Consider the following 26,879-nt stretch of genomic DNA (forward strand, 5'->3'; position numbering starts at 1 on the left):
AGAATCCAATTTTTGGTAATGAATCCTGAGGGGCCTTCAAGCTTCTTTGGGGGCCCTAAGCTCTTTGCTCCGTTTGTTTATTTCCCGCGCCACCGCTGCCCGGCCGCCAGCCAAGTGGCTCGGCGATAGAGCGAGCGGCTCGCAATCGGAGCGAGCGGCTCGCAATCGGGGGGGGGGGGGGGTGTCGACTCAGCCTGCCGACCCTCCCTTCAGGCATGGGCACAGCACCCCACCGCTTCGTGGGGGACCTCAACAGCATTTGTCCTGATAATTGTTTTCTTACCCTTCTATCTGGCAACAAAACTGACACCTTTTTTACAAGGAGTCATGTTTGCATAGACCACAATACCTGCAGTCATAATGCAAACAAAAAACATGATAATGTATGCACTGTCCTTGAAGTTGATTGGTCCACACCCGAGACAGCTTTCCTTAGAGCCTAGTCCTCACATGGGTTGGACCAGATGACACCAAAAGGCGTAAAAAAGGTGTCAGTTTTGTTGCCAGATAGAAGGGTAAAAAACCAATTTTCACATTTTTACTGGCAAATGAGGTTCCAATGGAGCATTTGTCCTGTCGAGGGCCCCGTCCCTGCCATGGGAATGTGGAATTTTCCCAGCACTGGCTGAGGGCTGCAAGACAGGAGATGAGCAACCCTCCTCAACGGCCGCCGGAGGAAGAAATCGCTTTTGACGTTTTGACCTTTTTGACCCTTTGGGGGGGGGGGGGGCCGGGACAGCGTATGAACCCCGCGCGCGTCGTTGCTGTCCACTCGCAGGTCACGCGGCTGGAGCTGGAGCTGGCGGCCGAGCGGGACAGGAGCCGGGAGCTGCAAGCGGGCGAGGGGCAGCTCCAGCGGCTGCTGAGCGAGCTCTCCGGCGTGCGCGGCGTGCAGCGTGACACACAGCAGCAGGTGGGGGGTGGGGGGGGGGGAGAGATGAGATCTAATAATTTGTTATTATTCATTCGCTTATTTACGGGTGGTTCCAAGTTTTCCCAGTCGGGAGCGATGATCGATTTCGGCAAAAACATTTCGGGGCTCGGGGTTTTTCGATCCTTGCCTATGAGATTTGGACCGCTCTATGCCGGAAGAACTCTGCCCGATCGCTATTAAGCTTTTTTTATTCCAGCACCGTGCTCTGTAGCCCTTTGTTGGATCTGCCGAGCCTAGATTCCAATTGAGTAATTTGCGGAAGAATATTTCAAATTTGGACAACAATGCCAGCACACCAAGAGGCGACTCTTGCGTGAACGACGTCGCGTGATCTTCAACGTCCACCGTGAAGACGGCCACTGTAAGGCAGGCGGCGTGTCGTATTATAACGGCTGGTGCACCCGCGGTATTAACCAGGGCGGCCGCTGGAATTGAACTTCGAACCTCTGCAACGAGCGGCCAACGCGCTGCCGCCAGGCCGCGTCACCTCCACGCGTACGGTGGCTAGGAGATGTTAACCACCTCGCCTGGTATGCAGGAGGTCGTGGATTCGATCCTGACCCTGAGTTTGCGTGTCTCTCTCCCCGTGGCCGCGTGGAATTTTCTCCGGGTCCTCCGGTTTTTTCCCTCCACATTTAGAATCAACGTGCGTTCGGACTATTTCGCTGCTATAAATTTCCACGTGATGATAAGCCACTGCGTTGAGCTATCATTTGTGATGCCCAGGTCACTTCTGAGAAAGAGCAGTACAGCTCAGTGGGCCTTACCTGATGAAATAAAACTAGTTATTTTTTTCTAGAATGCCCACGTAGCTTTTTCGCGGTTGTGCTGTTGCACGGCTCTCCGATGTGTTGTCGTGTTGCGCCCCCCCCCCCCTCCCGCTGTCTGACACAACGCGCGACGCTTCTCGACCGAACTGAATTGCGGAGAAGCTGCCCGGCGTGTGTGCGGCGAAACGTCAGCCGTCGTGCCGACAGCTCGTCGTGCCAACAGCTCGCGGTGTTGCAACCCCCCCTGGATGCGCTCAACCTCACCAGAGCTTAGAAGCCGAGCAGGGTTTAGCCTGGATCGTGCTTGAGTGGACGGACGGTCACGGTGTAGAATAGGTTTCATTGAGGCCGCAAAATCCATTGTTGTACGGTACTTCTATGCCCCCCAGTGTATGCTCCCCGCCTTGACCACCCCACGATGGCCAGCATGGTGAATAACGATCTCATCACCCACATAACCCGCATGGCGTGGGTAGGCCCTCATCCAGCAGTGGATTGGCAAAGGGCTGTACATGCACAATATTGCCATTTGTCTATCCAGACGAGTCTCACCGAGCCTCAAGACTTGTTTTCAGGAGAGTCCTAAGTTTGGATATTTTGCCATTTCCATTATAAAAAGTATCTTTGCATGTGGGAGGAAATCCGAGTACAGCAAGCATACCAAGGGGGTATAACACAGGTCTGCACAGAGGGGTACATTAACTCGCTTGTACTGCTCGGTCACCTCGCATCCACGCTGGTTTTTGAGAGGGCCCGCAAATCTTGACGCGATCTGCCAAACGTCGTCTCTCTAAAAGCGCCGCGTTTGCCCGCATCCCCCGATTAGCACGGTCGGCTGCGTACGGCGCGAAAGAAGTTCAACGTGTACCGTACACGCGCGGGTTTACTCCACCCCGCCCGGACTTTTTCATTTCACGGGGGCCTCCGTTCAATAACGCACGCGCTTTGATCCTTGTTGATATAATTTCTGCGGATTGATTTGTCTTCATGAACACAGCTTAAAGTCTTAATCTATACGCCCTTCCTTTCTGTGCCTCTTAATTTGTTTTCCCACCTCGTGTTGACCTTGCTGCACCCGTCCTGCCCTTACTCCTCCTCCCCCCGTCCAGTTGGGCTCTCTCCCTTCTTCCTCCCGTCTTTCCCCCCCCCCACCACCGCCCACTTCTGTCCACCTCCCCTCTCCACGCCTCCCCGTGTCCCCTCCGCTCTTCCTTGTGCTCCTTCACGGAGCGGCGTGCCCTGGCGTCACGTGTCTCTCCCAGGTCACCAGGTACCACGTGAAGCACGCACGCATGCCGACTTAGCGGCACCGGTTCTTGATGTTGCCCTTCTGTTTGTCTCCAAATTAAGGGTACGTTTGTGCTCGCTGGGATAAATTCGAGCTCTGAGACTGAAAGATATTGGATTGACTGTCTTTAGCTGAGCACTGCTTCAGCCAATGCAATGTCTCTCACCTGGGTAGCTTCTCCCATCAACGTGCTCCTTTCTGTATCCGTGCATTTGTAACTACAGCTCGGCTCTCCCATTATTCCAGAATCCGAGTATTTAATTGTACTGGAGGAATCCGATGAGCTATCAAGCGCCTTTTCACAGATGCCCAGTGTGGTAGGGGGCGTTGTTGGAAAGTGGCGGAGGTGATGTCCGCCTCATCAGTGTGGACCAGACGTCACGTGCAGGCATCTCGGAGGTAGCTCTGTGATGTAACAAGCGGACGTTTCTGGGAAAACCAAGGCAGGCATGCTGCCCAGCGCGCAGATGACTTCGCTGTCAATCGCCACCGACTCCAGTATGATGCTCGATTAGGGTCACAAAAACTAGGACAGGTGGCAAGCCTATTCTCGGTGACCTCTCTCTCTGGTTTTTATCTAATTATTGAAGGGGCACCACGCCGGCGTGATGTCATCTTCCTCGCCTGCTATGCAGGAGGTCGTGGGTTTGATCCCGAGCCTGATGCCTGCTGTATAATTGAAGTTTGCTTGTTCTCCCCGTGGTTGCGTGGATTTTTTTCTCCCGGTCCTCCGTTTTTCTTTCCGCCACATTTATAAGCATGCATTTAGAATGTTTAGATTATTTGGCCGCGATAAATTTACGTGCGATAAGCCACTTCGTTGAGCTATCGTTTGTAGCCAGGCCCGTGGGCTTTACGTGGTAAAATAAAAAAAAATGTTTAACTTTATTTGTATTTTTTTTGTGATTTGCTTACGTATACTTTGCAATTCCTATTGGCTTTTTTATACCGTTTGCCGTGGTAACGTTCTGACCCCGTGCCCCTACTGGACACCTGTGAAGAAAGAGCTTTACGGCTCATCGGATTCCTCTCCGGTATAAAGATTTCTATTGCGGTGCCCCCCTCCCCCTCTCTCTCTCCCGCAGCTCGAGCGCAAGGAGGCGGAGGCGGAGTCGACTCGTGCCGAGCTGTGTCAGGCCGTCGAGAGGCTCGTGCAGCTGGAGACGGAGGTGGTGGCGCACGACAAGAAGGTGAAGCGCTACAAGGTGGAGCTCAAGAAGTGCCGCTCGCAGGCGCAGCAGCAGCAGGAGGAGGTGCGCGCCCACACACTCGCAAGACAAAGATCCCCCTCCATCCCGTGTAGCCTTGAAATGATTCTTGTTGGGACAAGTGCTGTTGGCGAGCGCCAGTTGTGACCGGTACGGCGCGCCGCGAGGTGGTGTGTGACCAGCGCCACGCCTGGCCGCCTCAGTCTCCCACAATGCCGGTGTTTACATATCGCTCGTTTGAGGTTGAGCCGAATTTGGGGAGGGCCCGGGACCGGCTCATACATTCGGCACCGATGTTGGTCGTGAGCTCGGGGTCGCAAGGTTTGCAGTGCAGTGCGCTAGCCACTATACTATCGCTCCCCACACATGCATACACACACCGACATGCAAGTTATACCAGATTGCTGGCGCGTTGAATCATTATGCGGTTTGCTATCCACTGCTGGATTAAGGCCTTCCCACGATGTCACCATCATTCCCGGTCGTGCGATTCCACAATCCACCTAGTCCCTGGGCATGAACTATGGCAGTGTTCTCTCCGAGCTTCACGGAGGCGCTTCACGTTGACGAATGCAGCGATTCCAATTAGCCGCTTTCTTTTTTTTCCCCTTATGTTTTCCCTTCCCGCGACCCTACGCAGGTGTCCAGCTGTAAAGAGCAAATATCAGCGCTGGAAAGTCAACTGGAAAAGGCAAAGCAAGGAAGCTTGCAGGTGAGGGCTCTCCAAACAGCAATCGCCTTCTCGCCCTCACCCACACAGGCGTAGAGTTCGGAGTTCGTCCCTGCTCCCTTTGCCGAACCGATATCGAACGAGCTGCGGTTAACCCCGATTTATCCGTGGCCCGGTTATCTGGATTGAGGGTTTTACCGTCCTTGGTGAATATTGGCGAGTGTTTTTTCTCGCACGCCGCTTTCATTTTTATTCGTTGCTCCTCGCTCACCGCCGCACAGCGGTCGGCAGGCAGATTACTTTAAGAAGCAATGAAAACAGACGACACGTTCCACGTTTGCGCCCCGATTCTTCATCGGTAAACAGTAAATACGTTTTTAAAGCCTGATTTTTGTATTGCATCACCCGTGTTTCCTTTTTATCTGAGCCCCCCCATCCGTTACCACGGGTAACCAAGAGTTGATTTTGTTACATCTTTTATTCGGACTTCATGAATAAGCATTTTTGAGTTGCGTTGTGAATGCCTGCCTGTGACGAATTGGCATGTTCTGTTTTAGGTGACAACCCTTACTAGTTGGCTGTGTCCGGGTGGTGACTGGTTTTTAACGACACATTTATATATTTACGCGATCTAACCCAAAACAAAACTCTATTATGAATTTCTGCCTCTTAGGATTTTTCATCCCTGAATCGATTATTTCGTCTTAAGCCAGGTTCACACCTGAGCGACCAGTCGCGCAACAGAGTTGTGTGCAACCAGATCACTTGCAACTTATACGTCTCCTCAACCGTTTGAGAGCAGCCGAGACGTCCGCCACTTTCAAGCGTCGACCCGCCCAGCGATTTGTAGCGAGCTGCATCGTCACGATCCTGACCACGCTTGCGTCATTTCCCCGTCGCGCTACGGCTCGTTGGGACGCAGCAGCCGCAGGCTGTCCACCGCATTGCACGATGCGGTCGTGCCAAACGACCGCTCGGCCCGCGGTGGAACCCGGCCTCAGGCCACTCTCGCCCTCGCTTGAGTCGCGCAGGAGCTGGCGAGCAGGGAAGGCCGCCTGGAGGCGTCAAGGGCCGAACTGGAGGCGGCCCGGGAGCAGCTCCGCGTGCAGGAGGTGGAGGTGACCACCCCACGCTACCCCCCCCCCCCATGCTGCTACCCTCCCCCTCCATCCCCCACGCTCTTCCCCTCTCACGCCCCCCCCCCACCCCCCCCCCCCCCGATGGGAGACAGAGCTTTTTGCAGCCAGGCTCCGCGATTGTGGAATTTCCTTCCTCCTCGTTGCGTTAGGGAAATCTCCGAGTCTGTTACACTTTTTAAATCACGTCCTAAAACTCACCTGTCTTCACAACAGGCTTTTTCTGTCACTTAAGCTTTGCGTAAAATGCTTTGGGGCTTTGTGAATTGCGCTATCGTGTAAAACCGAGTTTATTATCATTGTTTTTATTTGGCGCAACCCAATTTCTCCGCGCCCTCTACGTTTAGACAAACGTGTCAAGCCGACACTGACGAGGGCGCAAATTTTGTTTTGACAAATATCCGACGGTCGTCTTCTGGGTGTCACCGCCGTCACCGAAAAAAAAAATTAACGCTGACGAATTAACTCAAGGGTGGGCGACAGTGAAAATAACGGCCGGCGGTCGATGATGATTGATGCTCGTTGCGAAGGCGATGGATGCGCGCTGAAGGATGATGGGGATAATGACGTTCGATTGACGGCACCGCATTGGCTCGTGCTGATTGATTGATTGATTGACGGTGGGGGGGGTGAAAGTGAAGGTGGGTAGCAGTAATTGACCGGTGCCCGTGAAGGTTGACCGCCGGGTGCCTGCGATGCGTGCGGACGCTTGCAGCTGTTGGCGGCACGGAGCGACGGGTCTCGGCTCCACCAGGAGAGCGAGCAGGTCATCTCGAGCGTGCAGGGCTGGCTGTCGCAGCAGAGGTGAGCGCGTCGCTCGGCGCTCTCTCGGCGTCGCATCACGTGCCCCCACCCCAACCCCCCCCCCCCACCAAACTTCCCTGCACGCACACACGCAAGGTACGCGCGCACCGACGCGGACACCCGACGGCAAGACGCCGTGCCCGCCGCGCCCGAGCTGTCGGTCGTGCAAAGCGAGTGTCTGTTGAATGTCGCACGACGCGGCCGCCTCCAAAATCTGTGTCCATGTCCGGACGAGTGGCGCGTTCGGGGTCGCAACGGCGCTGCAGATCGCCGAGCAGGATCGACGCTTGGAAGTAGCCTCCATCTCTTGCCGTGGGCAAACGGTCGCGCGCCTGCTCGCGACTGGATGGCAGATACGCGTCCACTTTGTGGGCCCATCTGTTGCGAGCATCCAGCACCGGCCAAATGCCGTGTCTGCTCACTTGTGCTATCCACTGCTGGGTGAAGGCCTCCCCACACTGTCGCCGGCCTTCATGGTATCGAGAACGGCTGACGGGGCGGTGAATAGATGCACGCCTATTAAACGCCACCCTCGGTTCAGCGTATTCATATGTACGGAGTGTTGTGCACTCGAACTGCCAGGCGATCGCAGTGTGGAGCGAAGCCAGCAGAGGTCAGCACTAACTCGCCACGCTTAGCGCATCACTCGGTCAGCACTAACTCGCCATACGTGGCGAACATTGAAACTGGTCCGGGCCTCCCCTAGGCAGACTCAGCCTAAAGTGAGTACCTGGTGCGATTTGTTAGCATCGCTACCGATGAGACAAAGGCGGCCGGACGTATTGCTGGCCAGCCGCCACCTTCATAGGTGCTCGCTAACATCACTTGCCCCACCAATCTGTTAAGGCTATACGGGGGATATTTGTCTTTGTGTGCATGTGTCCAAGATGCGCAGGAGACTATTAATCACTTGATGATTCGCTTTGGCCACGCCGGACGCTGGCATGCCTCGCAAATCCGATTTGGCCATTTTCCCCAGTGTGTGTGTGTGTGCATAAGCGCGCCTTTGTGAGCCAGTCTTACGGACACGTTAGCGACCTGCCACGTGACTCGTCCAATTGGGGGGACATTGAGAATCGTGATCTCGCCTTCGTACACTCCCACCCAGGTAGATTAAAGCTTCCGATAGATGGGTGTGCGGCGTTATTGCGTAACGATCCTCGGGAGATGGAGAGATAACCAGGTGGCTGCATGTGAACCTTATGGCGGGACCCCGGGGTCCCGAATAAACGGAAGTCAAAATCGCAATTAATTTATTTTTGGTGACTCCGTGCCACCGCGCACACAAACGCCGCGACCCACCTGGCGCGGATCATTCTGTCGTAGTGTCGTCCAGCCGCAGCGGCGAGGGCGAATGCGCAGAAGAAAGAAAACTTTGATTAGCGCGTCGTGTAGAGCTCGTCGAGAGGAATAGATTGCCTTGTCGTTCGCCTTCAACAGACACAAAATGATGTCGCAACGCAGTTTATGCGAGAGCCGGGGGCTGATGGAAACCCTGGGGTCCCGCCTTCAGGTTCACTTGTCTCTCTGAAGTATTCTGGGGGTGCACCTCGCCTGCTGCGTCAGCACCATGTGCCACGTTTCTTCCCATGTGCTGGGAGCTTTGGTTGATTATTGGGCAACTGAGTTGGTTCCTTAAGAGGCTCCCGGCACGAGGAGCGAAACGTCGGACATGCCGAACAACGCGCGGTATGACCCGAACACACATCGGACAGCTATAGAGCACGATCTTGAACACTGACGCAGCATTAGTATTGCGTGCATGCTTGCATGGTTAGGTTGGGGTAGAGACACAGTGCGATTGTACGTGTCATTGCCGATATGTCAATGTCACCCTCGATCCACCCAATCTTCTCAGATCACATAAGCAGGGTTGTGCCTGGACGGTGCTTTGACGGGCGATCGCCGTGCCCACCAGATGTTGCCAGGCGCTACCGAACAGAGGCCAGTCACAGCTAAATCAATCGCCCTAACCGACCAGCGTGGCGAAACGTGCTCAAGTTAATCTACGCGACTCTGTGGCGAGCCTCATCCAGCAGTGGATTGATCGACGGGCTATGCGAGTACACATCGGTGCATTGTGATGATGCGTAGGCCAGGCACTTGTGTGGCACCGGATGCTTTGCGAGAAGGGGTTGCCCATCCTGGTGTGGCCTGCGCCGGGCTTTGCGCGTGTCTCCCTAGGAGCGCTCACGAGCAACTGTGCGGCCAAGTCAAGCAGCAGGGCCGCGAGATCTCTGCGCTGACGGCACAGAGGGAGTAAGAAGCCCCCCCCCCCCCCCCCCCCCCCGCCGCTCGGCGCCACGCGGTCAACCCGCGGTTATCTCTCACCGCAGCGTGGGTCCGTGGCAGCCATGCATCCACCGCCGCCACCGCCACCGCCACCACCGTACCGCTCGGTGACCTTCGCCAATGTCAACGGCATCAATCAGGAGCGGTGTCCCCTGCACCTCCCCCGCCGCTCCCCCCCCCCACCCCCCTGCCTCTGTGCCATCGGATGTCATAGTCGGCCACCCTAATCGTGCTCAATCAGTGTCATCGTTAATGGGCATCATCGTTATTATTGCCGCCCGCCGTTATTAACCGTTATCGTCGCAGGCCTGGGCGGCCGTTGGGTTGCAATTGAAGCTCGTGGGCCACCTCAAATCGACACGTGTTCTTTCTGCTCTATCTTTAAAAAAAGGGCCAAGACTGCTGCACTGACAGATTCGAGACAGGAAAAGCCTAACACTCTACCTAACCCCTAACCCCGAACACCTTAACCCTGCAGGAAAACTAAAGTAGCAAAGCTCCTTAGAATTTCATCAACTGAAACTTAAAGAAGCTCTGTGATTGAACAACAATCTGGTCCACGATTGTATAGATAGATAATAAATAGGTCAAAATAAACTCTTATTTTCCCATACATATGTGGTGGACTGTAGAACTGACAAATCGTATTTTTCACTCACGCCCGCTCACAACGGGACGGAACTAAATACACAACAGGCTCACGTTTATGGGCAAAAGCTCTTCTTGCTAACAATTCATTCATTGAGCCCTGTCAGCCTATTACATAATATTCACTCTATGGTAGAGTTAACGAAAAAACATGGTGAGTTAAATTTTCAGTTATGCTTGAACACCATCGCTAACTCCGTCGCTGAACAATTAATGCTCCTGTCCCACGGGTGGGGGGACTAGAGCGGGCCTGTTTAAATTTCACGGCAAACGTTTAAACGTTGATGTTATACATGCACGTTGAACTTCTTTCGCACCGTACGTAGCCAACCATGCTACTTGGAGGTGCGGGGGGGGGAAGGACAACAAACGAAACATAAAAAACTGTTCTAAAGAAATGAGTTTTCGATCTAGATTTAAAAGTGCATAGCTGCAGTGGCTTCCTAATATCAGAAGGAAGAGCGTTCCAGACGGCCGCAGACGCATGTGAAAGCGCGCGATGCTCTGACCGTCTTTGTTCGATGGCTAGCCATGGTCGTATGTTGAACTTTTTTCGCATCGTACGTTCGCCAACCATGCTAACCGGAGCTGCGGGGGAAGGACAACAAACTAAACCAAAAAGCAGTTCCAAAGAAATTAGTTTCCATTCTAGATGATTTAAAAGTGCACAGCTCCAGTGGCAATATCGGAAAGAAGAGCATTTCAGACGGCCACAGAAGCGTATCTATTAAGCGATTTCCTTATCGCAGCGCCCACAACTTTACAAAAACCCGCCAAAGTGTGCTTCGCCAACTCCGCGCGTGTGTTCCCGTACGCTCACAACACCTGCTTGCACATTCTCACTTCTGCCTCCTATTCTCCCCTCACCCCCCCCCCCCTTGCGACCCTCTCTCCGTCCCGACCACAGCCACCTGCAGGACACCGTGCAGTTGCTGGCGCAGAAGAACGCCGCTCTGAGTGGCGAGCTGGAGAGCTGTAGGGCCGACCTGGAGCGAGCAAAGGTGGTGGCAGTGGTGACGCATCGCTAATGGGCACTACCGTTTTGACACAGAGGCCCAGAGGTCATTGTGATTATGACAATCACGAATTTGAATAAAGTTACTGGATAAAACCAGATCGGATATGGCCGTAGAAATGCACTACATTAGGTGCTTGCTTTATTTTCATCTTTAAAATTTCAAATGTACATAACATTACTTCATTAGCTCCTGCTTTAAATTATTTGTCTTGGACTCTTAAAGGGTTATTTGAACGGTTTTTAAAATATATTTACGTAGTTTATGTATATGTAAGGTAGTTTTTTGGTGGTGGCACCAACCGCGTCTTATTCCACGATCTTTCCGTTGAAATATATTTTCTTCCCTTGCTCAAAACGTTACCGTGCCACAGCCGTAGCCTTGCATGTTTACCCACAATCCACCGCCACGGCCCGTCTCACCGCGGCCCGGTTCCCAAGGCAAAAAACGCATCCCCCTCTCCTCTGGCGCCCGTCCGCTCGCCAGACAATAAATCACATCGGTGGGTTGGCAAAACGTAACGATTCACGACGTTGACACATCGCGGGCCGTTTGAACAACGCGCTGGCGGGTGACCGGGAAATTAATTGAGTTTGATTAAATTGGGAGAAATAGCAAACCCGAGTTGCGAAAGAACAGTCGATGGGTTTGTTGACCGCAGAGGTACAACAACGACGACAACAAAAAGTTTCTTTGTGTCCTTTAATCACTGCACGAGTGCTGTGCCATTGATTGCAATTGTCCCCGGGTTCTTATTGACCTTCATTATTAGGGAACATTTTGTTCTTGGCGAGCCATATCCAGACTGGCCGATGCTTTCATATTTTTGCTGCGTTTGTGAGTGCGGCACTTTGTTTTTTTTTGTATGCGAGATTTCCCACGAAGAGGCTCTCTATAAATAAATGCTTTTTTTGATTGATCGATCGATTGCCAATGATGCCGCCCGGCTGAAAGATTTGTCGATACCGGCTGCCCCTCCACCGCCGGGGAGAGCGGCGAGCCCGACGCAATCCGTGCGTTTCAAATCGCTGGAACGCTTCACCCTCAGATCCTGATAAACGGCCGATTTCGCCGAAGCAAGAGGGCAAACAATGGCCAGGTGACTACTTCCGAGTCTGACATGCGTGCGCGCGCGCGTCCGTCCGTCCGTCCGTGCGTCCGCAGGCCGAGGTGGAGCGGCAGGAGACCGTGGTGACGCAGCTTCGCTCGCGACTTCACAAACAAGAGTGGGTCCTTTTCGCAGCGCCCTGGTGCCGTCTCTCATCGAGCTCGGCCCACCAAAGCCAAATCCTATTAAGTGTGGCCGCAGGCCACGTATGTCTATGCAGCCCTTTGCCGATCCACTGCTGGATAAGGGCCTCCCCTACCGCCATGCGGGTCGTGGGGGTTGTTTGACCATTACGGCGCGCCTTCGTTTGGCAGGGTTGGCTATGTACGCTGCGAAAGAAGTTCAACATACATACATACGCCACGGGCAGTGCAGGTTGGTGAAGGCGGAGAGCGTAGACGTACAGGACAACGATAGATTTTTGCCACACTATCCGCTGCTGCCCGCAACATGGCCCAGCAGGTGACAGGCTGTTGCCGACTGTGCATGGAGGTCACCCATCCAAGCACTAACCGGACTCAAAATCCTGCTTAGCTTCAAAGATCTCACGAGGTCACACATAGGCTGCCGCACATATAAGCAGAACTCCATTGTGTGTCTCCTTGTAAAGATATGTTCATCGGTCTCTTTCGCTTTCCAGAACAGTATCATCAAGCGGCATTTGTTTACGAGATCACACTCTGGATGGGTTTCAACCTCCCGTGTCTCGTCAGCAGAGTCAGGCTTGTTAAACAAAGGCTGCTGGATTACCAGATGTTATTGGCAAGAGCACTCCGTGCAAATTCCGGGGGTGCGTTCAATGCAAAAGAGACACGCAGATCGGCCAAATGCGAAAGACGAAAGCACAGAGTCTGACAGGTTCAACGGCACGCCCAGTGTGCCACATGGGGACGCGCAAAAAAAAACCGAAAGACATAAGGCCATCACATAGCAGCACAGCTCTGCAAGTCAGCCCTTGAAGGCACAAATTACCCTAAGTGTGCAAACTGAAGATTTGCCCTGAAACAATTGCCGCTCTAAAGTGCCCAGTCGTCTAGCAAATGAGCCTATTAGCTGTTGAACGCTGCGTTCTTTTTGACAGGCGTTGTAAAAATAATGATGATGAATTTGATGATACGCGGTGAGCATAAAATCTGAAATGCAATGAGTAGCCCGCTCGTTAAAATGCCCCCTTTTTACAGGCAAACAATATCGTCGTCAAATCCTACCATTGGAAACTTCGTTTTACCGCTGCGACACGCGCGCGTTTGGAACGTGCGTTGACGTGGCGTGCAAGCGCCGCGTCCGTCCCAAGCGGCTGGCGGGCGGCTGCCGTACGGCGGCGCAGGCTGGCGGTGCGTCGTCACTCCAGTCGACAGACGTCGCAGCTGGCGGTGATTTCGGAGAGTCCGTTCCAGTGTCCCGCACGAGTCGAGGGGTGGATTTTGTCCCCTCGACTCATGATGCAAAGCAAAGGTCGGAGAGGTCCCTGGGTAGTGGGCGGGGCTACCTGGGTAGTGGGTGTGGCTACCTGGGTAGTGGGTGGGGCTACCTGGGTAGTGGGCGGAGTCAGTGCCAGAGGTGGCTTTGCAACAGCAGGTGCAGCTGACAGCTCACTCCGCCGTGTGCCGGGTTGAGCCTCTCATAAGTTTATTAAGCTTTGGTGTTGAGCCGTGCCGTGCCCTGGGCCAGCAATCCTATTGCGCTTTTGTATCGTTTGTTGTAACCCAAAAGAAACCAATTATAAATCGGGTTCGCGGTTGTTGCGAGTTGTTGATCTGAGCCCCGCCGCCATCTGTGAAACTACTAGACGTCTGTGAAAAAGAGCTTTATAGCTCATTAATGTCGTAACAATATTCTGATTCTGTGCGGTGCGGTGCTACGGTGTCTCTGCTCAGGCACGAGCAGGAGCTGGAGTTGGCCGAGAAGGCAGCCGTAGCGACGGACATGCACGGGCGGCTGAGGTCTCACATCCAGGTCACCCAGCAGCTCAACGAGCAGGTGCGTGTGGGGGCAGCTGAGAGGCACGTGACGTTTGTATACCTAACCATGTTGATATCGACATCTTTAAAATAAATGCGCGGATCTTTGTCAACCCACTGCCGGGTGAAGGTCTCGCACCGTGACAGTCATCAGACTTGTTTTGACTATACTTCACCACGGTGGTCGAGTGTGTGTTAGCAAAGGGAGGGACCCATAACCTCTCTTCATATATCGCTCCACCGATGTTAGCCCTGTCTTCGAATTTAACTCTGGTTCACCAGGCTCCTCGTGCAGTGCGCTATCCACTGCGCCACCCAGCCCTACGCCCGGTATTTACGTAATCATCAGCCATGGTCGATCCACTGCCGGATGGAAGCCACCCCCAGCCGTCGCCACCCCCCCCCCTCCCTTTTGAGGGTCACGCGACATAACGGACCACATGGGGCGAGCCCATCGCTCCGTCTCCGCGTTGGATGCTTTAGGTCAGGGACACTTGATTCAGCTTGTTGAGTGCCTTTTGGGAGGTGAGTGGGAGAGATGGCTGGGCGTGAATTATGGGGGTGTTTCGGCGCATTGAGCCCACGATTCAGTGGGGTTCACAAGCGTCGCGAGTTGACGGTCTCGGCAGCCCGATCACCGATGACTGCTGGAAAGAAAAAAAACCTGCTGTCTTATTTTGTCACTTCATACAGATTGTCCCGGTTATGGAATGAAACGAAACCTGCGTTGAAATCGCACACTTACTAACACACACGCATATGTACACTCACAAAGACAGCCACAACAAAGGTCTCCCTTAGAGCTGTACTTTAATACAATGTTGAGATGAGGGCTGTTAGCGAGCACCTAATAAAGGATGGGTGGGTGGGTGACCAACACCACGCCTGGCTGCCCTTGTCTCTCCAGTGCTAATGTTTACACACAGCAGCACCAGGTACTCATTGAAGACTTCGTTCAACCGTGGGGAAGCCCTGGACCAGTTTATATATTTACCATTGACATTGGTTGTGAGCGGTAATCGAACTCGGCTTGCCGGGTACAAAGCACAGTGCGCTAACTACTGCGTCACCGCTCCCCAAACACGTACGAACATACTCGCGTAGACTCACAAAGACAGCAAAGACACAACATCCCCCTATCGCCTTCAGATGTGTTGGCTGCGAGTTGGTTTTCAACTCGGGTTATTGGGTTCGTAGCGCTATACATTGGCACACACTCACATAAATATTGATGGCAAAAAAATCTAATTGTGGCCAATGAAAACAGATACATCATTCCGTTTCTTTGATGAATTTTCACAATCAGGGTTGGACATTTGATTCAAGAATGCATTTATTGTTGTGCGATTTTACCTTCTCATTTGTATTTTCTCACACACACACTCGCACAAAATCACACACCCTCGTACATATGTACGCACGCACGCATACGCGAACACCCACGCAATCGTACTCGCGCACACACACACACTCTCTCACGCATATGCACTCGCGCTCGCACGATCTCACACTCTTACACGTAACCACCTCCATGCAAACACACGCACGCTCCCACGTACAGCTGAGCACAATGAGCAAGGAAAACCTGGAACTGCGTCAGAGCCTGCGGAGGCAGGAGATGACGAGGGGAGACCTGGGTCTGGCCCATGCTCCACTGCCCTACAGTCGAACCACGATGCCCTTGCGGGGATCCCCCAGAAACCCCTACGCCGCCGAGACCATGCAGGCGAGTCTCTGAGCGCTCGCCGGGCCGAGGTGTGGATGGGCACGGTCATCGTCGTCGTCGTCGTCGTCATAAGCCATGATCTATCCACTGTTGGATGGAGGCCTCTCTGTCGCGGCCTCGCGATGATCGGGCGGAGTCCGGCTCGTGCACGCACGTGGTCGATTCCCATCGCTACCTTCATCACTGCGGTGGACTTCCTCTCGTTAGGATTGCCACGTGTCCTTGGTGTCCCAGGATCATCCTCTTCATGAGGTGGCCATCCTGGGAGATCTGTAAAGTCTTCCCACGACGTTAAATGTCCTGGTTACATCAGCACTTAAGTAAACCCGCTAACATTAAGTTATCCCCTTCCCTGCCAGTGATGTGAGATATTCTTCTTATTCCCGTGGTAACGTTTGCTTTTGTACTTCAAAAGATTGCAACCCTACCTCTTGATCAGGTTTCCTCCCCCCCCCTCCTCCCCTTTGGCTGCCACTCTAGAATCGCTCTCGACCGCCGGTCATCATTCCCCTCCGGCGAACACGTCCTGCTCACACTCGCTTAACGCTTAAGTCGATGCGATGTCTCTAACCTGGCTTATCTTCTCTCATCCACGATGTGCTCCTCTTTCTGTCCCGGTCCATTTGCAGGTAGAGCTCGACTCTCCCATTATTTCAGAATCGTCAGAATCTGTATTTTCAGACTGCAGGAGATGGAGGAATCCGATAATCTTATGAAGCTCTTGTCCACAGATGTCCAGTATGGGCACGGGGTCCGATAGATACAACAGCAAATCGATTCCTCTACCAAATATTCGACCAAGCGGACACTACGAAATGGTTGGGGGGGAAACAAAAAGTCTCGTCTCTTGTTCCCACATGTGCCGCTGGACGGTAGGTGATGGGTCGGAGCTTAGTGGTGAAGGCGATGTCGGCATTATCAGCCTTGGGGGGCGGGGGATGTCTGGGTGACCGCCAATTTTAAAGGGGGGGGCCCCCAAAAGAATTGACCATTCTAATTTTAATTCATTCATGGACTCAATTGGCTCATCATCCCAGCTCTAATTCCAAGCTTTCACAAGCTCCCGAGGTCATTGTTCCATAATGAGGGCGGTGGTGGTGTCTGGGCATTTGAGCCGCAGCCTTTGGGGGGCCTTGTCCCTTTATTGTTGAAAATTGCAGAACCTGACACCAATAAAGTTTCCACCCTCCCCCACTCCACCCCCGTGTGTCTCTGACAACTATATGTAGTGTGTATATTTTAACCAAGAGGCAGAGATGCATGCATTATTGACCATTAGGTTATTATACAACGTGTGATTTGTGTGCTTATAAATGACCATAAATGTGTTTTACGTTGGTGTACGGGCACAATTTCTGTGTGTAATGATCGTAAATTCTTCTGGTATCCCAGCGGAAAGAAAGCGCCACGTAAAAACAAGACTTGATTTATCGCAGAAGTGTCTGTATCTAACGTGCATTCGTTTATCCGTGGTGGGTGTCTTTGTTTAATGCTTTACCGCAAGCCGTCAAATTCTGTAAATACAGCACGTGATTTTAAAATATACTTTGTCTACAAAACTATTTTTCTGATTTTTCTTTTTTAAAGTCATCACTCACGCGTTTTGATTTGCATATATCGCCCTCACTCGGCTTGAAATGAGCGCACAGCGCCAGCTATATAACAGGTACTCCGAAATCATCTATATCATCTTTTTGCCTATGATGACCAAGTAGAAGTAATAATCTGTCCGATCTCGGAATATCTCGAGCGCGGTTGAGCCTGCTTACTAATTGGAACAGGAAGACTGTCTGGGAATAATTGGGTTTTGTTGCGATGGCCTGGAAGGTTGCAATAGAATATTCAATCTATCTGTTGCGGAGTTTTGAGCGTTACTACCTCAAATGCACGGGTTGTATTCTGGACACTCCAGTTTCCTCCCACACGAAGCCAAAACGCTCCTTCATGGATTTGACCAAACATCCAAACGTGGAACGACGCTCCTGACAAAAGTCTAAGAGACTCGGGATTTAGTTGAAAAATAAATGGCAACCCTTTATCAATGTGCTGATGGATGACGGCCTCCACATATGGAATATTTTCTTGCCAGTATCAAAGAATGAAAAATCTGAATAGATTTGACCCTTTGTGGCAATAAAACAGGTGGTGTTAAGATGTTCAAACACCAAATAGAAACCTTTTGCCAGGAATCAAGTCTGCATGTTCACCACAATGTATGCATTGTCTTTGCAACTGATTGGCCCACACCAGAGACAGCTTTCTTTATGGCCTAGAGCACCTTGACACCTCGTGCTTTAATGCCAGAAAGGGTAAAACCGATTCTTAGTTTTCCTTCTTTGATACTGAAAAAAAAGGTCCCATGATATAGCTGCTCACCCCGAGCTAGAAATGCTCTGATTTGTGCATTGGTATTGTGCTGTTGACCTTTTGGCGTTCTCTGGCTTCCACATGCTGCGTGGACCATTGGGGGTTATGAGACCACACTTCATCGCGCTGGACATTGAGGTTTGGAAAAAGTTGAAGGGGCGAGGACTCGCACGTAATAAAGGGCATTATTTCGATTGAAAGCTTTCGTGACTGCAGGGATTCATATTTTTGGTTCTTTCGGTAAAGTCACGTAGAAGGGAAACAATAAAATAATAAAATTTAAAACAATTTAATTCTCGCGACGTTTCGACTGCAACACAAGCAATCACCATCAGGTGTGAAAAACACACCTGATGACGATTGCTTGTTTTTCACACCTGATGATGATTGCTTGTGTTGCAGTCGAAACGTCGTGAGAATTGTATTTATTTTTACTTTTTGTTTCCCTTCTACGTGACTTTCCCGAAAGAACCAAGCATATAAGGGCATTATTGTTCTGACTATATTTTTGGTGTGCAGGTGGTCCCATTTCACTCGACTGTGGAATTGACATATTTTATAGGGAGTATAAGCGCCTTGTGTGAATCTCAGCACCAGCTCGCTCTCAGCAGGAGCCGCCTGCTTGATCTAAAGAGGTAACTGTTTAGCGATTCTCTACCCTGATGCTTTCATTTGGTAAAGGTCATCCCTGAATGGAAATATAATGCAATGCTCGCTTCTCGTAATAATAATAGGAACGTGGCATCTTAAATCTTTATAATAAGGTTATGGGGTAAGTGGTAAAAAGGGTGGCCGTATTTATATTCATTCGCCGACTTTCCTCATTAGCCCGGTTTGACTTCAGAGATGGTGTCGTCAGGCCGCCACGGTGGCGAGGAGATGTTAACTACCTCGCCTGGTATACAGGAGGTCGTGGGCTCGATCCCGACCCTGACACCTGCTGTATATTTGTAGTTTGCGGTGTCATCATCGCAGTGGCTAGGAGATGTTAACTACCTCGCCTGGTATACAGGAGGTCGTGGGCTCGATCCCGACCCTGACACCTGCTGTATATTTGTAGTTTGCGGTGTCATCATCATCGCAGTCATTTGTGGCCAAGTCGCTTCTGAAAAAGAGCTACGTAGCTCAGCGGGCCTTACCTGGTAAAATAAAATTAAATGTTTATAGAGCTCTGTTGACTGGTGTGTAAATGAATACCGGTCCGCTCCAAGATTTGTTCACCCCAAGAAATTTTCAGAAAATATTTGTCGCCAACAGTGACGTCTGTACCCTCGTGGTCGGGGTCAATGCTTAGGACTAAGTTAAGACCAGCATTCATAATATAAGAAGACTCCCACATGTGATAGAATATATTTTATTCCATTAGCCCATTGGTATTCCAAACCAATATTGTTATCCAGCAGCATGTTTAAGGAAAAACTGTTGACGGGTTTCAACCTTCTGGGTTAAACAAATGCTGTTGGATTTCCAGGTTGTTATTGGCAAATGCCACACCATGACGGGAATAAAAAAATAAAATTTTACTGAACCTGGACTAAGCAACTATTTCCCAATAACTGCGGAAAGTGGTCGTAACACTCAGGTTTGAGTTGAACTTAACATGGGTTAGAGACTTTCTATTCTCTAAAAGAAAAATGAGAGTTATACAAAAAAATTAACAGGCTCCAATGTTCAGAAGGGGAATCAACATACACACGCACCTCCGATCAGCACGGTTGGCTATGTACGGTGCGAAAGAAGTTCAACATACATACAGATATCGACGATTGTTGGCTTTTGGTGGGGAAGAATAATCATGCCTGGGGATCAATTTGGTCGTAGTTTGTGGTCTCTGACGCCGGCACGGCGAGGCACCATGGTGAGGCCAGAACCATGCTAGGGCCACTTCACCATCCCGGTTGCCGGTGGTAAAATATACACCGGGAGTGGTGGTGTGTTGATAACCACCGACCCACGCCGCGACTCGCGTATAAAGGTGCTCGATCTAAATGCGTATAATAGGTTGAGAATGACTAATATACCAATGTAATGCGATAATTTTGTGGTGGTGGTTGGTGATGACGATGGTGATGGTGGCAGTTGGTGGACCAGCCTGTGGAGGTGATGATGGTAGCGGTATTGCGTTGTGGGGAGCGGTGGTGTAGCGGTTAGCATGCTGCGCTACGAACCCGGCGACCCGGGTTCGATTAGCGCTCGTGGCCAACACCAGTGACGTTTATCTTAACCGGTCCTGGATTTCCCCTAGGTCGACTCGGTCTCAAATGAGTGCCGAGTACGATGTCTAAAAACATTTCCACTCGGGAGACAAAGGCGGCCGGGCGTGGTGTTGGCCACCCACCCCCTCGTGTGCCGTGCCGGCCTTCATAGGCGCTCGCTAACAGCACTTGCCCCAACAGCCTGTTAAGGCTACACGGGGGATCTCTGTTCTTTGTTCATTATTGGTGGAGGTCGTGGTGATGGCGGCGATGGTGGCAGAGGTGGTCACGCCCCAGAGGTCACCTAAATATCGCCCTTGGGTTCGAACGCACAAAAAAAAACCTCGAGCCTCTGTAAAGTCGTCCTCTGGTAATAACGCCGCAATTCGTCATCGTGTGTTACCCACCACGTGACTCAATCACGTGTGCGCGCTTTATGATGCAAATCGGGTAACGTCTGTTTAACACGTGGTAGGCTTTCATAACCGATATTATCCATAATAAAGGTATTTGGGTTAGATCGCGTAAATATGAATGTGTCGTAACCCTCCACCACCCGACACAGCCAATTCGTAAGGGATTTGTCAAATCGCCCGATGATGCTGGATATAATTACCGGCGAAACGCCGTGCTACTCAAATTGTAAATGTTGTGAATTTGCTCTCCCAACACACCGGTGGGCTAAAGTTAGTATCTAACTTACTAATCGGCTGTGTCGGGTGGTGGAGGGTTACGACGCATTCATATTTGCGCGATCTAACGCCAAAAAACCCCCTTTATTATGAACGGGTAACGTCTTTTCACCGCTCTCAACCCAACCAGCGCGCGGCAGAGGTCGCAAACGGGTTTTGATTCCTTACCCGTACCCGGCCGCACCAGGGTCGCAAACGGGTACCCGTACCCGGCCGGGTACGGGTAGCCGGGTATCGGGTAGGGTACGGGTATCGGGTACCCGGTTGCGACCTCTGGCGCGCGGTGCTTCCCCGCGGCTTTGCATCCTAGCGGCGTCCCCCGTTTGCCCACCCCTACGGTGCCGCCGCCGCCGCAGCCGCTGCTGCTGGTGTGGTGGTGCTGGTGGTATGTTCGGGGTTAAGCGGAGTCCAGGCGAGTAGGCGGCCGCGCCGTGCCTGGCCAGCACCACCGTCATAATTGATGGCGCTGCTCTGGCTCCCTGATCTCCGGGCTCCCAATCGGGCTCCCCCATCCTCCGGGGTAACGGAGCCAACAAAAATAGGGTCAGTCACCTCCACCCCCCGGGTCGCTGCCTTCACCGCTCCCCAGCGCTCTGTGCTTCTCCTCCCCCCACTAAGCCACCTCACACGACCACCTCTCTTCACCTCCCCCTGCCTTTGTCAACAGCTGTTTATCGGTTTCCTTGCCCCTCTGTGAACTCCAATACCTCCCCCTCTTTCATCGCCTCCTATCAGACGTCCACACGTCTGTTGGCCCGTATTCCTTACTTCAACCAATTTCCGCATCCGTCTTGTTTCCTCCACTCTCCCCTTATCCTCTCTCGCTTTCCCCTTTTCCTCCCTCCCCCTCCCTCCCCCTCCTCTCGTCAGTCATTCCTCCCTCAATCGTTCACATCGTCTCCCTCCGCCGACTGCCCCACCGCCATCCCCGTATCTCCACTCCACGTGTACCCCTTTTTCAAGATCCTCCCCCAGTGTTTTGCCAAACTGTCGTCGATGCCCCCATGATCGTCCCGTCCCCGCCGCCGCCGTGGGTAGCTGTCCCGAGGACATCTGCGAGTCTCCGGCTGTGACGGTGACGCTCCCAAATTGGTCGGGAGTGTAAAGTGATGCGGAGCGCCTCTCAAGACGATGCTTTTTGCACGTAGCTCTCCCCTCTTCCACCATCGTAGGATCGTCGTCTGTCTTCAGAGGTAGATATGTAGAAGACTTCCCGGGCGGGGGGGGGGTGGTGGAAGTGCGGGGGGGGGTGGGGGGGTCGTCGTCCCCAAAGTTAATTTCAAGCTCTCAAACAGGGCCCTTACTTAACAATAAAAATAAAGAAACGTTATAATGAATTTTCCGTGGTAAATATCAGCAACAACATTTTTTTTTTATGGGAAATCAACTCCATCCCTCCCCCCTTGTATCTGCCACTGTTATTTGTCCAATATCTCCCGGTTCGTTATGTACCTTCGAGGTGACAACCCAAATCCTTCCAGCACCTCCAACTCCCCCCCCCCCCACTGCCCCCCACTCCCCTACCACAAACCCGATCACCCCCCCCCCCCCGCCCGTCACACAGCTTCCCATCGAAAGAGTAATTCCGCCGTCGTCTGCTCCGGGCTGTCAAAGTTAAGCTGCGCGCAGCGCCTGCTCGGGCCGGAGCGAACGGGATCACGTTCGCAGCGGCGCGGAACGCAGCGGCGGCAACGCAGCGAGTGGCCGTCTCCACCGGGGGGGGGGGGGGGAGGGGGGGGGCGTCACGTTGGCCAGGAGGCTCCAGGGGTCAGGCGACGCCGCCGAGTTCCTGGGATCGAATCCGAGCTGCAGCCGTGACCTGGCGTTTAACCGGCGTTATCGCACTTGTCTCGAGTTGCCGGACTCGGCACGGTCACCAACGGCTGCGCGCGAGGAGGAAAAAAAAAACCTCGTGACAGTAAATGTACTTCTGCACTTAATTTGGATACATTCCGCCTTTGAGAATTAAAACAACTTTCGGTGTGTCACGAGACATTAACATTGTATGGGCGAAACACCTCCTGAAGACATTTTATTGGTCGCTTTGTGACATCTTCCATGGGCATTCTCTGACACAGTGTGCTGCACCTCTCACTGCAAGAGTTCCAAGTGGAAATGTATACTCTTAGTTTTTTCGGTAAAGTCACGTAGGTAAAAAATGAAAATTAAATTAATAAAAAATCACGACGTTTCGGAGGCAACACAAGTCTCCGTCATCAGGTGGGACCGTCACAGCCAGATTTGCTGTATCAAGTGAGGCAGGGATTCCAAGATGCAAGTTCTTAAATACAAGTTAAGGGGGAGGAGAGGGGGGGAGCTTATCAGAATGTGGTAGCCAATGAATGGAACGTATCGGGAGGGGGGGGGGGGCTAAAAGAGAGCACGAGGTGCATGTAGACGTGGACGTGTTTGTGCGCGAGTCAATGTTGGTCCGCATGATAACGTTTTGGAAGGGAGGGGGGGCTAAAAGAGTGGAAATGTCTTCCTGTCATCTGAATTATCCGCTTGTCAGTAATGCAACGAACGTTACCGTCGTATGGCGGAGTGGGCGGCAGAGAGCTGTGTGGACCCAGGGTCGATTTGAAGGTATCTCAGAAGTAGGTCTGTGACATCTATGTCCGTGAGCTGTCCCCGAACAAAAGAGTTGTACTATTCTTGGGTTTTTTCAGTAAAGTCACGTAGGTAAAAAATAAAAATTTATAAAAATAAAATAAAAATCACGACGTTTCGGAGGCAACACAAGCTTCCGTCTTCAGGTGGAACCGTCACAGCACGCTTGCTGTGACGTTTTATTTTTTACTTGATACAGCAAGCGTGCTGTGACGGTTGCATCTGAAGACGGAAGCTTGTGTTGCCTCCGAAACGTCGTGATTTTTATTTTATTTAACTTTTATTAATTTTTATTTACATTTTTTACCTACGTGACTTTACCGAAAAAACCTAAGAATATGAATCCTTGCAGTCACGAAAGCTTCAAATCTAGAACCACGATGACCATTGGTTTTGGAGGCACGTGACGATTTCTGGGACGTGTTGGAGGTTCGAGTAATCCCCCCCCCCCCCCTCCTATTGTTATGGTCACCACTGTGTTGCGAGGTTGTGCGTCACGTGCCCCATTTGCTTTATAATCGTTTAGGAAAATGCGCGCCGGTGTTTGTCCAGGATTGCTTGAACGGGCCGGCTGTCTACTCTTTGTCGCCCTCGACATTGTTTCTGATTTGTAGCATGTTTGCATTTTAACCCCCTCTTGAATATTACCCATTTTGGGAAGGTAACCGGTAACCGAAGTGGTCCCGGAGGGCTACCACTGTCACGTCAAGTGACCGAGCCGTAACTGCCGAGGCCCGTGGTTCGAATCCATGCAGCCACCCCATGGTGAAACCGGCTTCTCAATTTCATCGTAGGCTTTCACGACCTATATTATGCTTCATAATCAGTAGCTTATTTTGGATTAGATCGCGTCGGTATGTTGTCAAAACAATTAAAACTATGACCCTCCGCCACCTGACGGAGCCAATGACAACAATGCGTCACGTGAAAGCTTTGCTTCGCCAACACCCGATGACCCTCGTGGTTGTAAATGTCCAGCGAAACGTGTACAAAATTGTCAAAATGTACCTTTGCTTTTCGATGTAACCGGTTTGCAAAAAAAACATCAGGTGGCACAATCGCCCAACGTGATTTGATTGGCTCTGTCGGGTGGTGGAGGGTTATTGTAAAACAAATACAGAAAGAAGCTGTCGGCACGCGCAGTAAAACGTCACAGACATCGCGTGCCGAGCAGCCACGCGGTACGACCCTATCAATAAACATCGGGGGAGCTGCGAAACGAAGCTGCCGTATAGCTCATCGGACATGCCAAACATCGCCAGAAGGAGTTAATTTCTATATAATTGAGGAAAAAACCGTGGTTATCGTGGGACTCTAACACCACAGCGGAGCTCTGTCAGGGTGAATAAGCCTTAGCACGGTCCGCTCGCATGTTAAAGTAGTCGCGTCATGTGCCTCTAGGATTAATATTGAATGTGTACCAAACCTACGGTTCACTGCCCTTAAAATACATATCGGGTTTCGAGGGTGGTTTAAATACGACCGCAAAATTCTGTACAGAAACAGCGGGCATGTGTATTGTTTATATGATAGAAAAAAAGAAAGGCAGTCATATGCAGATGGCAAATGGAAACTATTGGTTCTGGATCTAAACTGGGGCAGGGAACTGACAGCACAGATGGCTGGGGAAGGAGTTCAGGCAATTAGGGGGGCAGCGGAGGAGAATGAGCGACTGCGCAAAGGTTGACTGGGAGCGTTAATAGAAACCTCTGGTTGTTGGAGCGGGGAAAGTATGGAGGGGAGTAGAGTGAGATGAGAGGGGAGAGGCAGGAGAGTGCGTGGAGGGGAGTAGAGTGATATGAGAGGGGAGAGGCAGGAGAGTGTGTGGAGGGGAGTAGAGTGAGATGAGAGGGGAGAGGCAGGAGAGTGCGTGGACGGGAGTAGAGTGAGATGAGAGGGGAGAGGCAGGAGAGTGTGTGGAGGGGAGTACAGTGAGATGAGAGGGGAGAGGTAGGAGAGTACGTGGAGGGGAGTAGAGTGAGATGAGAGGGGAGAGGCAGGAGAGTGCGTGGAGGGGAGTAGAGTGAGATGAGAGAGGCAGGAGAGTGCGTGGAGGGGAGTAGAGTGAGATGAGAGGGGAGAGGCAGGAGAGTGCGTGGAGGGGAGTGGAGTGAGATGAGAGGGGAGAGGTAGGAGAGTGCGTGGAGGGGAGTGGAGTGAGATGAGAGGGGAGAGGCAGGAGAGTGCGTGGAGGGGAGTAGAGTGAGATGAGATGGGAGAGGTAGGAGAGTGCGTGGAGGGGAGTAGAGTGAGATGAGAGGGGAGAGGCAGGAGAGTGCGTGGAGGGGAGTAGAGCGAGATGAGAGGGGAGAGGTAGGAGGGTGGGTGGAGGGAAGTCGAGTGAGATGAGAGGGGGACGAGGTAGGGGAGTGCGTGGAGGGAGGTAGAGTGAGATGAGAGGGGAGAGGTAGGAGAGTGCGTGGAGGGGAGTAGAGTGAGATGAGAGGGGAGAGGTAGGAGAGTGCTTGGAGGGGAGTAGAGTGAGAATGAGAGGGGAGAGGTAGGAGAGTGCGTGGAGGGGAAGTAGAGTGAGATGAGAGGGGGAGAGGTAGGAGACGTGCGTGGAGGGGGGAGTAGAGTGAGATGAGAGAGGCAGGAGAGTGCGTGGAGGGGAGTAGAGTGAGATGAGAGGGGAGAGCAGGAGAGTGCGTGGAGGGGAAGTGGAGTGAGATGAGAGGGGAGAGGTAGGAGAGTGCGTGGAGGGGAGTGGAGTGAGATGAGAGGGGAGAGGCAGGAGAGTGCGTGGAGGGGAGTAGAGTGAGATGAGATGTGGAGAGGGTAGGAGAGTGCGTGGAGGGGAGTAGAGTGAGATGAGAGGGAGAGGCAGGAGAGTGCGTGGAGGGAGTAGAGCGAGATGAGAGGGCGAGGTAGGAGGGTGGGTGGAGGGAAGTCGAGTGAGATGAGAGGGGAGAGGTAGGGGAGTGCGTGGAGGGGAGTAGAGTGAGATGAGAGGGGAGAGGTAGGAGAGTGCGTTGGAGGGGAGTAGAGTGAGATGAGAGGGAGAGGTAGGAGAGTGCTTGGAGGGGAGTAGAGTGAGATGAGAGGGGAGAGGTAGGAGAGTGCGTGGAGGGGGAGTAGAGTGGAGATGAGAGGGGAGAGGTAGGAGAGTGCGTGGAGGGGAGTAGAGTGAGATGAGAGGAGAGAGGCAGGAGAGTGCGTGGAGGGGCGTTGAAGTGAGATGAGAGGGGAGAGGCAGGAGAGGCGTGGAGGGAGTGGAGTGAGATGAGAGGGGAGAGGCAGGAGAGTGCCGTGGAGGGGAGTGGAGTGAGATGAGAGGGGAGAGGCAGGAGAGTGCGTGAGGGAGTCGAGCGAGATGAGAGGGGAGAGGTAGGAGAGTGCGTGGAGGAGAGTCGAGAGAGATGAGAGGGGAGATGCAGGCAGGTGCAAGACCGTGGATGATTTTGAAGACGGTGAGAAGTAGCCCGATCTTGAAATTGGAAAATATGGATCTAAG

General features: G+C 52.3%; 1 protein-coding gene across 1 annotated transcript in view; it reads left to right on the forward strand.

The window, feature by feature from the left end:
* LOC133350425 (polyamine-modulated factor 1-binding protein 1-like) overlaps window positions 1–18,100 on the forward strand; it is a 52,045-nt gene extending 33,945 nt beyond the window's left edge. The window contains exons 4-13 of the mRNA XM_061564766.1: window positions 779–913; window positions 4,078–4,245; window positions 4,841–4,912; window positions 5,902–5,988; window positions 6,722–6,810; window positions 8,995–9,069; window positions 10,658–10,751; window positions 11,931–11,992; window positions 13,752–13,854; window positions 15,397–18,100. Of these exons, the coding sequence (XP_061420750.1) occupies window positions 779–913; window positions 4,078–4,245; window positions 4,841–4,912; window positions 5,902–5,988; window positions 6,722–6,810; window positions 8,995–9,069; window positions 10,658–10,751; window positions 11,931–11,992; window positions 13,752–13,854; window positions 15,397–15,573 (1,062 nt within the window). The 3' untranslated portion in view covers window positions 15,574–18,100. The remainder of the gene's footprint in view (window positions 1–778; window positions 914–4,077; window positions 4,246–4,840; window positions 4,913–5,901; window positions 5,989–6,721; window positions 6,811–8,994; window positions 9,070–10,657; window positions 10,752–11,930; window positions 11,993–13,751; window positions 13,855–15,396) is intronic.
* Window positions 18,101–26,879: the final 8,779 nt, after the last annotated feature.

This window comes from Lethenteron reissneri, chromosome 33 (genome assembly GCF_015708825.2).
Source record: "Lethenteron reissneri isolate LAM-NWPU_2019-01 chromosome 33, ASM1570882v1, whole genome shotgun sequence".
Taxonomy (NCBI): domain Eukaryota; kingdom Metazoa; phylum Chordata; class Hyperoartia; order Petromyzontiformes; family Petromyzontidae; genus Lethenteron; species Lethenteron reissneri.